This window comes from Trypanosoma brucei, chromosome 9 (genome assembly GCF_000210295.1).
Source record: "Trypanosoma brucei gambiense DAL972 chromosome 9, complete sequence".
In the NCBI taxonomy this organism is placed as follows: Eukaryota; Euglenozoa; class Kinetoplastea; order Trypanosomatida; family Trypanosomatidae; genus Trypanosoma; species Trypanosoma brucei.
In genome coordinates, this window is record NC_026742.1 from 1 (window position 1) to 12,458 (window position 12,458).

The 12,458-nt window shown below is 44.8% G+C and overlaps 5 protein-coding genes across 5 annotated transcripts; 2 read left to right on the forward strand and 3 right to left on the reverse strand.

Moving 5' to 3' along the window:
• Positions 1–6,933: 6,933 nt before the first annotated feature.
• Positions 6,934–7,308, forward strand: TbgDal_IX20 (conserved hypothetical protein, unlikely; the record flags this gene model as incomplete). The annotated part of the gene is made up of 1 exon (XM_011777901.1): positions 6,934–7,308. The coding sequence occupies one exon, from the start codon at positions 6,934–6,936 to the stop codon at positions 7,306–7,308; it is 375 nt and encodes a 124-aa protein (XP_011776203.1).
• Positions 7,309–7,622: 314 nt separating this feature from the next.
• TbgDal_IX30 (hypothetical protein, unlikely) lies at positions 7,623–8,003 on the reverse strand (the record flags this gene model as incomplete). Its single annotated transcript, XM_011777902.1, has 1 exon — positions 7,623–8,003. One exon carries the CDS (start codon positions 8,001–8,003, stop codon positions 7,623–7,625), a length of 381 nt encoding a protein of 126 aa, XP_011776204.1.
• A 422-nt stretch (positions 8,004–8,425) lies between these two features.
• Positions 8,426–8,779, reverse strand: TbgDal_IX40 (conserved hypothetical protein, unlikely; the record flags this gene model as incomplete). Its single annotated transcript, XM_011777903.1, has 1 exon — positions 8,426–8,779. The coding sequence occupies one exon, from the start codon at positions 8,777–8,779 to the stop codon at positions 8,426–8,428; it is 354 nt and encodes a 117-aa protein (XP_011776205.1).
• A 572-nt stretch (positions 8,780–9,351) lies between these two features.
• On the reverse strand, positions 9,352–9,684 carry TbgDal_IX50 (conserved hypothetical protein, unlikely; the record flags this gene model as incomplete). Its single annotated transcript, XM_011777904.1, has 1 exon — positions 9,352–9,684. The coding sequence occupies one exon, from the start codon at positions 9,682–9,684 to the stop codon at positions 9,352–9,354; it is 333 nt and encodes a 110-aa protein (XP_011776206.1).
• A 593-nt stretch (positions 9,685–10,277) lies between these two features.
• Positions 10,278–10,673, forward strand: TbgDal_IX60 (conserved hypothetical protein, unlikely; the record flags this gene model as incomplete). The annotated part of the gene is made up of 1 exon (XM_011777905.1): positions 10,278–10,673. One exon carries the CDS (start codon positions 10,278–10,280, stop codon positions 10,671–10,673), a length of 396 nt encoding a protein of 131 aa, XP_011776207.1.
• Positions 10,674–12,458: the final 1,785 nt, after the last annotated feature.

Consider the following 12,458-nt stretch of genomic DNA (forward strand, 5'->3'; position numbering starts at 1 on the left):
GAACGGAGCCGGCCGCAGGTGAAGTCCTCACTTAATGTAACAGTCATACAACCCACTTTCCCTTCTGCAACTTCCCCCCTTATTGCCGAGTGTGGAGCCAGCAGGAAAAGCACCGGACGCAGGAATAGTCCAGACACCCTCAGAGACAGAGGAGGTATGCAGTCAACAAGCAACAGAAACAGAAAGAGGGGGAGAGAATAATAAACGAATAACAAAAATCAAAACAAAAGGATTGCTAATTGACATCTTTGGGAGAGTCTGGGGTGTGGGGGCTTCTCGCCCCATCTGCTGTATTCCGTTCAACTGCGGAGCTACAACAAAAATTATAGAGGGTGTGTTAGGATGAATAAAAAAGGGAGACTCTGCCACAGTCGCCAGACCGATAGCATCTCAGGGCTCTACGGTGATGGCTGATGGCCGCGCCAGTGGGGGGAAACTCCCACGAAGGCACGAAGAAAATTCCAAAAAAAAAATTCTGGCACGGCGCCGGGCGATGATGCGGTCCGCTGCGAGGAGTTGAAGCAGCTAGAAAGAGTAGCCAAGAAGTGTGTGCTGCGAATGTTCAACTGCAGTCTGCGCACGCGGAGGGTACCAGCCAAGTGGAGGTACGGTATCATAGTCCCGCTTCTGAAGCCGAACAGGCCAGCTAGCAACGTGGCGTCCTTTCGGCCAGTCACTCTCATAAGCACGCTGTGCAAGGTGATGGAGCGCATCGTGGCACGTCGTGTCAGGGACTTAATTGAAGACAAACTGCAGCCACAGCAAGCAAGCTTCAGGCTGGCGCAGTCGACGCTGGACGCGCTCATGCAGGTGGATAAGCGGCGTGCGGCGGAGGAGGGACGGTGAGAAGGCTGCAGCTGTGTTCATTGACTACGCGCGTGCTTTTGATTCGGTTGATCAGGGCTGCACGGTCGGGGTGCTAGAGTTATTTGGAGTTGAGAAGCATATGGTGACGTGGATCGCGGGCTTCCTGCAGTGTCGCACGGCGCAGTTGAGGGTGAAAAATACTCTTTCGGAGAGTACACAACTCACCTGCGGCGTCCATCAGGGCTCGGTGTAAGGTCCACTGCTGTTCATTGTAACGGTGGATTCGCTGAGCAAGAGGCTGAATTGCTTTCCTGGGTTGAAGCACGGGTTCTTCGCGAAAGACCTCACAATAGTATGCACGAGCTCCGACCTGAATGCAATCCAGCGAACCGTCAAACAAGGGCTGGATTGCGTCACGAATTGGTCGTCGCAGCACTACATGGAGGTGTCAGCGGAGAAGACTGAGTACACGCTGTTCAGTGCGCGGGACAAGAACCTACTGGACCTGAGGATTGGTGAGACTGTGTTGAAGGAAGTGTACACACCGAAGCTGCTCGGTCTTACCGTGCAGCCGCACAAGGGTTTGAGCAAGCATGCAAGGAGCGTGAAGGCAGCGGTAGGCACGCGGCTCTTGCCGCTCAGGGCTGTGGCGTCGTCGGAATGGGGCCCAGAAAGGAAGAAACTGCGAACCTTCTAGCTGGCGCTGGTCCAGGATAAGATCTTTTACGGCATTGCTTCTTGGTGGTTCGATGCCTCGCTGTCGGATCATGAGAGGCTGGAGAGAGTGCATGGACAGGTGGCGCACATAGTGTAGTGTATTCCCAACGCAGCCAATCGGGAGGATGCCATGCGAGAAGCTCGGCTGAAGTCTATAAACGATGTGGCGTACCGGAGAGCCTTGGAATACTATCGACGCATGAAAGCCAATGGCCCAACGCAATTAAAAATTACGGACAGCATATTTTCCCGCCTGAGCATTCAGTAAATGTCAAGCTTGCGATGGTGCAGCTTCTGTACAGTACCATCGATAGCCCTGGCAAACCACACGATGCGACGGTGTTGCGGCTGACCGGGCGCGTTCACTTCAACACCACCGAGCCAGGTGACATTAAAGTGGACGCGCCGGAGAAGGACAAGAAGGTGAATACCATGCGGTGGGTACAGCGGTCCAAGGACTATGACAACCAGGTGTGGACAGAAGGGTCCGTGGTGCTGGACGTCTCGTCAGGCGCAGGTGCCCTTGTGTACACGAAGGAGGGGAAGAGGGAGAAGGTTGTGTTTGGAGCTGGGCCGTCGGCCTGCAGCTATCGCGCGGAATGTGTGGCGATGGAGGCGGGGTTGAAGAGGCTAGCTGATTTCATGGAGCTAAAAAAGACGCACAGAACGAGAGTTGTGGCCTTCACGGACTCACTGTCGCTGTTGATGGCGCTGATTATTGGTCCTGTTGTGGTGGAGAACGCGATTCTGAGACGTATTTGGGACCTCATCTTGCGTATTGTGCGGTTTCGTGTATCCATCCACTTCCAGTTCGTGTTTTCGAATTGCGTGGTGCTACGCAATGACGCAGCCAACAAGGTGGCCGAGAAGGGAAAAGCAAAGCCACAGTCGTATCCGGCATGGATCACTGACATAGTCACGAGTATAGAAATACAGATCCGTCTCGAAAGGAGCAAGGAATTTGAAGCTGGCAAAGCATGACAAACACACCGCAGCGCTCTACTCCACTATATTAAACATACGCAGAAAAAATCCAAAATGGAAAAGATGGAGGAATCATTACTCGTGCAATATGAAAAAGGCACCTCGAAGCATTTCGGATGGCTACATCGGATACTCACAAAAACAACGGAGCAGTCTGAGTTTAGATGGATTTGCGGTGATTTTGATGAATTGGACACCTATTAAAAGATGGAAGGGATAAGTACACAAAACGATAATACAGAAACTTAGTCATCACAGGTTGGGGTAAAAAAAATGAGCCTATAATATATCCAGTGTCTAACGTGGTGTGTGCATGTCGTCAAGTTGGAGAAGTGCACCTGATGACGATACACGCTTTGTAAAAGGAAAAGGGCGCTGGTAATGAAAAACATTTAAAAATTGGCGGTGCAGGCATAAAAAGATAAATACAACTGCCATGTTTGTGAAACGGAGTTTTAGAGAAGAGTCTTACTAGTGGAGTACATGGTCACACACACACAAGGAAATGATATCGCAGGTTGAGAATCGATAGAAAGGTGGAAGAGAAGAAGAAGTAGATGAGGAAAGAGGAGAGCTAAAGTGTTGATGGTGCCATATGAAATATGTGTCGTTTGGATGATTAAAAAGGCATATGCTAACAAAACATCAGGAAAAGCAACAAACAGAAGACAAAAAATGAGAATCAACCGGCAGAGCATAGCATGGAGGATACGGATGATAAGAAGAACAAACTGGAGTGTCTAAGGGTTAAAAGGGTGCTGAAGAGTTAAGCTTGGCTGACAAGACACAAATGCATTCGAAATCAGGCAATACTACAGGAGACTTCAAAGAGAAAGAAAAGCCACTTAAAGAAAAATGCTCCATGTGTGGAAAGGGGTACCATTACAGCTGGCTGTTTTGCTATATGCGTGAAAAGAAACCAGGACACGATGAATCGCTGAGGCCAATGATGCGAGAACAGCATTCAAGAGTTAAGAAGAGAGGGGGAAGGAGATATCAGTGAGGAAAAAAAGGCAGTGCAAGAGGCAGGGGTAACAATTGATGGGGAAATCTCAAGGGAAAGACCAAAAATAGGAAAGGACACGAAAGAAGAAACAGATTTTGTGGGCGCAAGGTGAGATACTGCATACAAGTCACAATACTTACTGTTATGGCACACACAAACACACTATAATGCTGCCGCAATTTTCAAAGAAAGATGAATCGGTATTAATAAATCTTATACTGCAGAGAGCACACCAATGCCCGTACTTCCCAATGAGGTGCACACAGAGGCATTACCTCACAATTCATCTTCAAGCAAGGCGCGTCAAGCCGAAGAAGGAAGCCGCGCACAACTTGCTGAAGGTCACATGTGAGGATTCATCCCTCCATCTGCTATTATACCCGAAATTACTTCCACTAAGGAAAAAATACGGTATAGAAATAGTGAGGAAAGAGGAAATATAAAACAGTAAACAGCTTGCACGATTCCTAATGGATCTCTCTAACGTAAAGGGTCCCGATGAACCCACTCTATACTCTCACGAAGAGAAACCAACTCGAGCAGTGAAAACGAGAAGATCGCCAGAAAAGTTGGATATCCCATCCCCCCTGCGCAGCCTTTGGTAATACAGACAGTCTCTCATATGGAGGGGAGAAAACGCCCTAGCAAAATGTTTCCCCCGTACAGGCAAAGATGGGCACAGTTTAAACGGAGAAGGCTAGAACTGACCCGAGGCTACAACCAATATCTTTCAAAGATGTGCAGAGAATAGGAAGTAGCAGATAAAATGGGGAAGCATATGCACATTAAATGCACAACGAAAAATGCACATATTCCATTTCTATTTCTCTCCCCCCGTCTCACTGAGCTATCTTTTAAAAAATATTCCTCGTGCTATTCCTCTCGCACTCACTTGCTCTTTTACATTGCACCCTCGGAGTTGGCTTAAGTGCCCCTATTTTGTTTAGCGTCGTTGTGTGCCACCGCTCATATCATAAAATTAGTATGTACACTTACATGGCACACCCAATATTACATACTGCTATTACTATCGTAACCTTAAATTACTCGTAATATCTATTATTAAAACAAAATAAGCCAAAATAGAAAAAGTTATAATAGAACCCATTTTTCATTCGTAAACCGTTACCTTACTACATTATACTCCCCGGCCACAACACTGGAGAAGATTTGCATGTATTTACATTTTCAAAGGTAAACATAAAATTAATTGAATAAACCATAATAGCAAAAATCCTAAATAGCACTCATTTTTGACACTCCACCAACATAACACTTTACATTCAAACATCAAATTTGTGCAACAACAAAAACGATCTCTCAAAGTCTTCACATGTTTAAAAAAAACGTTGAAATACAAACGCACATTTAAGAATTGTATAAAATATTTCCAAGATGAATGTAAATTTATCTAAGATATTTCAGCAAAGATGCGGAATTTCGTACAATAAGACATTTCCAGAAAAAAGCAAATTCCACTACATTAAGATAATTCCAGGAAAAAAATCAATGTTTGCAACAATAAGGTATTCCAATAAATTTTTATGCTAGAAGCAAAAATGCCATGAACAGAGGAATATTCATCAAAGCAGAAATGCCAACTGCACCGTCACAAACTCCATCCTCCCATGTGCAGTCGCCTTTACAATCTTCCTGCTGTATTGCATTGCAATTTCCTCCTTGTCTTTCCATCATCCACTGGAGTGCTTTAGGCCATTTCCGCATTTGAGTTCCGTTTGGTTTCTCTGTGTCTTTTCTTTCATCTAATTTGCACTCCTCTTGCCCCTCACCTCCGCAGTCCGGGCCGTTGATTTCACTCTCGTCCGTTTGTGTCTGTTTTGACTCCTCTACTGGTCTTTGATCTTCCAGATAGATTAGAGCCCTCTGTGCGTTTTTGTTTCTAGCCGCATCAAGGAGCGTCTCAGTTTTGAATCCTGCGCCCGTGTGGTACGTCACGTTCTTTGTCTTCAGAATTTTTACGAAGTCTCTGGTGAAGTTTTTCTTGTCCCCACCGTAAAGGCTCTTAAGTTGGCTTTCGATGCTGCTTCCGGCCGAGGATTTACCTCTTGTTTCGTGAAAGAAGCTTTTGAACGCCATTTGGACTGCAGTTGTGTTTGCTAACATAGCGGGCGTCATACTGGATATGGTTATTATCTGAGGGTCGGGTTCTTTTATGTAGTTGCATATTTTGTTAATCAGCAAGTCATTGTCCTTTTCTGATTTCTCCGATTCGTTATGTAGCACAGCGCAATCTGTGCTCGCATCGTCGCCCACAAAGATATTAATCGGTATTACATCGCTGCCACTGTCACTTTCTGTCGTTGATGCTACGAATTTAACATAATGGTCGCCTCCGAACACCTCCGGGCACCCCTCAGTGCCTATTTTTTTTTCTTTCCGATTCTGTTGATTCTTTTATTTCGACAGAATGAGTTAATCCACGGGGGTTTAGTTTGCTGCTATTTAGCAGTTTTATGTGCGTCGCTGCCTTCAAGTTAACGGAAATTCCTTCTGGTTGGCTGTTATCATTGGTTCGGTGTGCACAACTTCCGTCGCCAGCTAATGTCGGTGTTAACACTTGTTTGCATATAGATACGGAGTTTTTGTCTACAGTGTCTATTCCCACCACTGTCCTTCCGTAGAAGCTCACCGCCAGCAACGTGCGCGTTAGCGCCGCTCTCCTGTGCAGCAACTTTGCGGTTGCCACCGCTGCCTTGTACTTCCCATTGTGGACCCGCCTTGCTGTCGCCGCTGCGGTGGACATGTACGCGGCAAGGGCATACGTCGCGGCCCGCTTCTCTGTTTGGTTTGTAACTGCGGCAAGAAGATTCCATGCCTCTGCATAAATTTGCATGTCGGATATTTCGCGCTCTTGCCTTTCTGCCGCCGCTACGATGCGATTCGCCAGATGGGCTGTGTACTTAGCTTCTGTACAGAGGTTTGTTACTTTGTCAGAAGATGGCTCCGTCACTGCTTGCGCCTGGCAACACCTCGACAATAACATGAGTAGCACGGGCACACCTGCTGCAACAGCTGTGTGCGATATTACTTTGGTAGCGGTTTGATTTTGCATTGGCTTCTTTCCCTTTTTCGAATATGCTCCGTTACTTTTGGGTCTTTAACTTCTTTGTTGGCAGTGCTTGTATCTTTGTCATTTGTGGCAATACGTGGAATTTCAGTGTTCCGCAGGAGACAGCAGTTGTCCCAATAACAATTTTAAAAGCCAGGACAAAAATGTTTTTAAGAGCAACCCCTTTAAGGACTACAGTGACTATGAAACCGTGATCATGTTTGCGATCTTCCGTATGCAGAAAAAAAAACTGCTGCGCCATTGTCATGTCTTCACGTTATTTGTGTCGTGGGTTTTAGCGGAGCTATCACTAATGGAATGCACCCGGCCATTACTGCTCTCTTGCTGAATGCGTGTGGCGTACCCGCGTGCTTCTTTCTCCAAGCTCCCTTCCACTTCTCACGTTGTGGATCTCACCAAACCATATAGTGGCGCCTTTCCTCATCCCATTGCTCCTCGTAAACTTTCTTCCGACGGAAGTTGCGCAATACTTGATCTTTTCTGGAAATACATAATTATGAGTTTGGGCAGCAACTCCTTCCCGAGTATAATCATACCTGATACTTCCTTAAGGCCCTATATTATTTCTGAGCATGGCACAACGCCTCTGCAGCCCTTCACTAGTTCATGCATCCCTCTTCCTCCCTTGGAAGGCCTTGTTATTTTAATGTGCCGATATCCTAACCCTAACAGTAACAGACGGATAAGAAAGCATAAAATATGAAATTTCTGCCGCAATATACATGTGAGATGACGGAAAATAAACGGATTGTTTATAATTAAAGTTGAAATTGAGTGGTAAACTCATAAAAAGAGTTTAAAAGAAATTACCATAGCAATAATAATGATAAGAATAGTGGCAGTTTGGACAACCAAAGGGTGTGTCTTTGAATGTACGTCGCAGATGGCACGCCACAATGTCCCAGTATATCGAATTGCTCTTGGAGATGTTCGAAATACTCGTTTTCACTTACTCTGTCGTTGGTCTCGAGGAGAGCGGTTGCTTCAACAAAAAGTAGGTCAAGCGTTGTGTAAAACTCACGCGCCCTCTGAGTGAGCTTCCCTGTCTGGAGCGTCACCACTCGTTTGGATGTTCTGTTGCCGCTGCTTTTTTCTCTGGCATTGGCCAACGTGTGACCGAAGCGTTCGAGGAGCTCCGCGACGGTGCACGGGACGGACAACGAATTGTTGCTCTCTTTGGATCCGCCGTCTTGGGCAGCGAGAACCTGCCCGCTGCCAAGCGAAAGCGCAAGAACAAGTTCCCAGAGAAACCCAAGTCTGCTTAAATCTTATAGGATGCTTAAATACTGAAAAAAAGGATTCTAAAGAACTGGGGGAAAGACGAAAAGACGATTGATAACCGTACTTACTCTTATCACGGGTATGAAAGATCTCACTGCTCCTTTCCATCAAGGACATTGTCAGCTGAAACGAGCAGATAAAACTTAATTCACCCAAACTAGCGAATTACTACTGTAGTGCGGACCGGTAAACCACCAAAAATCAACAAATCCGAGTAAACGTTACAAAGTTCCCCCAATGTTTCAACAGTAGTCGCAGACCAACACGCAGTGACAATGGCCAACACACACACCCTCAATTTTTTGACAACATTGTCCATAATGTAATTCACCAAAGGAGGGCATGGTTGGTTTCGTCAAAACTACAAAAGTTCGTAACCCTAACAAACTGGACAATCACACACAACGAGGCACAGTAAACTACCGAACCCCCTAGGTACCACAAGGAGAAAAGCGAATCGCGACCACCACCAACGAACATTGCAGTCCGATCACACTAATCGGTCATAAACAGGCAATTAACCTCTGTGAATGACACTCTTATATCGCGCAGCTGCTCAGACATTCTAACTCACGCAGACCCCGAAAACATCCCAAACTACAGCAACAGCATATCTCAACGGAGATTAACTTCCCGCAACTATTCGAATGAACGTCTTCAAGCGTCCAGTACACCCTCACTAAAATGTACTCCAAATTCATCACCGAACAACAAAGCAACCGGGGTGTACACAAACATCCAAATAGTAAATTACAATTTAAAAGAAACCGTGCACCACAGTTCAACATACAAATCTCAGAGAGGGAAAAAGTTGCAAAGGCGGCTGCTTCAAGACAAAAAAACCAGAAGCCAAAAACAAAAACAAAACCTATTAAAGCTGGTGGCGGTGACATGACTAGCAAAAACAACAACAAAGAAACACAAAGATAACACCATTCAGCAAGGGAAGCAGCAGCTGTACCGCAGACCAAAATAAAGTCAGGAAAAAGAGTAGTGACTCCTAGAAATTCCAACAAAAAAAAAAAGAAAGAAGCCTTTACCCAGAAAGGGCAAGCAAATAGTAATCACAGGTATATCCTAGCGTAGGAGTACATTCCACCACAGCGAGAAGGTCACAGAAACACTCAACTTACCTGAAAGTTTTAAAAAAATTATCAGCGGGATCCAGACAACATATAAGTAAAAAGTAAACCAACTGAGAGCAAATACTATACCAACCGGCACCGGCAAAGGTAACCCATAAACCCAAACACTAAACAAAGGCATCCCAACACGAATAAAAGCAGATAAAGGGCACCAAAATAAACAAAAAGCCAGGAAGGGCAGCAGTTACAACAACCAACAAAAAAAGCTCATGCACCAAAACCTTAGCAATAACAAGGGATAGCGAAGCGCATCCAGGCGGAAATGCCACAGCAGCTACGACTTCGGCGAAGAAACACAACAACGTAGGCAACAAGACCTACTACCCGAAGGGTGCGGAGTAATCCCTACACTGGAAACATGAAAAAAAGCTAAAAAAACAGTCCCGTACGTCTTGCTGCTGCCACGCCCGCCACCCTGCCAACACAGAGCAAAACACCGATGCGAACGCAAAAACAGCAAATGCGCAGAGACAAAGGGACCCAAAGAGACCTGACTCACAATAAGGTTGTGGGCGCGACTTGCACAACCCACGATTCCAACAATACGTCACAGCACCAATCGAAGTAATGAAAAAAACGCACAAGATGCCACACCAAACAGATTTCGTGCGACATAGCATGTTCCCTAACCTAAACACCGATGGCCCAGCCATAGCAGAAGAAAGAGAATAAACATAATTATCTACTGCGGATTTGAGACGTTGAAGCACACATATCTTCGGCTCAACCACTTCAATACAAAATAAGCAATGCACACACACAACCCAAAATTACAGAGAACAGCTGATGTTTAACCCGCTTTGCGTATCAACTGAAATCAAAATCTTGGATTTTTCTAATCCCATCCAACGGATTTAGGGGAATATCTCTAACCAGACATGCTGGTCATAATCCTTCTCAGCAGTATCCGCAAAAACGCCTGGTGGCAGAAGTAAAAAACTAACAAAAAATGGCGAACCCACCTAGGTTTTAAAAAGTCATCGAAGGTATCAAGAGCAACAAAGATAATCACAACAAAAGAATTAACTTTAAACAGACAGGTAAGAAAGCAAAAGAACAACTTCATGGTAATAATAGCACTATCACGAACAAAGGGTCTCTTTTAGAAATGCTGCACCGCATAACCCACGTGTACGAAAACACGACACTCACTTTCAAAAAAGCTACAAATACTAAGCAATAAAAGAAGCGGAAGTAATCAACATAAAATTGTTGAAAGTAAAAACCAAAAAAAATATTGTTATTCATGTCAGGCCCTTCGTTCCCTCAGTTTATCAACAACACAGTGGGGATTTTTTCCAATCCACAGCACAATATCCTTCAACTCGAGAGTGGTATCAATACCACGAATTCTTCACTCAAAAACGCTTTGCACCCATCAAGATCCAATTCCTCCAACCCCTTCGAAGTTTATAGACTCCTCAAACCTCCTAATATCTCACAGTTGCGCGGGTTCAGCTTTTTAAACTTAGTCAAATTCTTGGTTACATCAACATTTGAAATTCCTTCGCAACCTGATAGATCCAGTTCCTCAAGGGCCACCGAACCACGCAACGCCACCAAACTGTTCAAATTCACCCCGCATCCAGACAAATGCAGCCTTCTCCAGCCACCCTCTCGCGACTCCTCAAACCGTTTATAAATCGACGACCGCCCGTCTATTCAATCACCCCCAAGTTCTCTTGCTATCTGATCCATGTTAATATCCTCAGGTTCCCTCTAACTTTTCCCAACACCTTAATTACATTGTTGATTTAACGTAAAAGTTAAGGGTAAGCCGGCTTGTAATCTGTCACAGACTCCCAACACAAGGGACATCTCCGAAGTTTCGCGGCACATGCGTGGTAGAACATATTTCTGCAAGGTAAAAGTTCCAGTGTTTCTTCACCTCAGTGGCCGAAACATACCGCGCATATGCCACATTCGTCGTGTAAAAAAAAAAGATATCAATACAAGAGAAACCCGCCATGAGTGTATCCTATCAAAGGAAGTGGTTCCACTTAGCCTCCTGTTACGACCATTGGGTTCTGATACCGTGATGTGGTGGATGGCATGGCAACGGAAAACCTTGTCTGCATAGCTTCGTTGTTACACCGTCTTTATGTGCTTAAGCTTCTCACAAATCGCCACCAGTGCAAAGCTTCCTTTACTTCGCCCTTGGAATGTAATAATAAATGTTTTGTGTTTAGTTGGCACCCGCTCGCTTACACTCAAACTTTCCCATGCATCAGCCACGGTTGAAGTTGTGTATGTACAACGGGTTTGCGAAATTTACCGCCTCGGATACGATTTAACGACTGTAGAGGAATAAATAAATTATGACACTCGAAAACGGGTCAAACTTTCCTGTTGACTGTTCATAAGGTTTAAGTTCTAAATTTTTTTTTCGAAACAAAAAAAGCAGCAGGAGCCCGTGAAATGCTCCTGCTGGACCTTCTCTTACATTTAACTGAGAGAACCGGTTCTTTGCGCTTTTTTTCTTTTGGGGTTAATGGAAGGGCTCACATAAGATCAATATATAAACGGTATTAACATCATAGCAATCACCCTTTCGGATCCATTGACAATAATTCCTATACGAAGTCACGTGATGTCCCTTTAGCATCTCTTTTACAGATAACAGTTACAAATTATGGTTTCTCTCCTCATTAGCTCCGTTTACTCCCACAGTTCTTATGAAGGAGTGCACTTTATTTAATTAATCTGACTACCCAGTCATAGCTGCCTACCCTGACAGTTTGCACAAAAAGCAAAACGTGTCGCTCTGCTCCAATTTGTATATCGAAAATATTGTATTTGTTACAAGCATAGTTGTCATTTTCGTTTTTTTTTTTTTAAAATACATTTCAAAGTGTCGCTCATCCACATTTTTTTTTTGGATGTTTTTGTTCTTCAACTCCTCTCGGGGAACCCTACTTTAAGTGCGGAGCGAAAGTGCTCATGAGTCCCATCCGTCCCGATTCCGGAGTAAATGACAGCGCATTAAAGCTGTCGCGCCCAACATGCGGAAAAACACTCCCCAGACAAAACGGGTCCTACACTTCACATACAAAAAAAAGATGGACAACTTCCATCTGGTGCAAAAAAATAAATAAATAATAATCACACACCGACACGGCAACTGCGAAGAAATGTTGGTGCACTTTCCGTGGACAGCAGACTGTAAAGGAGTATTTGTGCAGTATAAATATGTTCTCTTGGAGACAACTTGCATGGTTTCTCCTCGTGGTAGAAAAAAATACTTCCAAATACCACCACTCTCTCCTCAGTGAGTGAAGAAACCGCACACCAATTCCCCATTTTTATCACATGTTCTTCACTCTCCGGGAGGATTCTCCGAAACAAACATTATGCAAAATTACTGTTGTAACGAACAAAAGGAGATTTTAAATAAATAAAGCATCCTTTAACTGCATGGAAAGCAGTT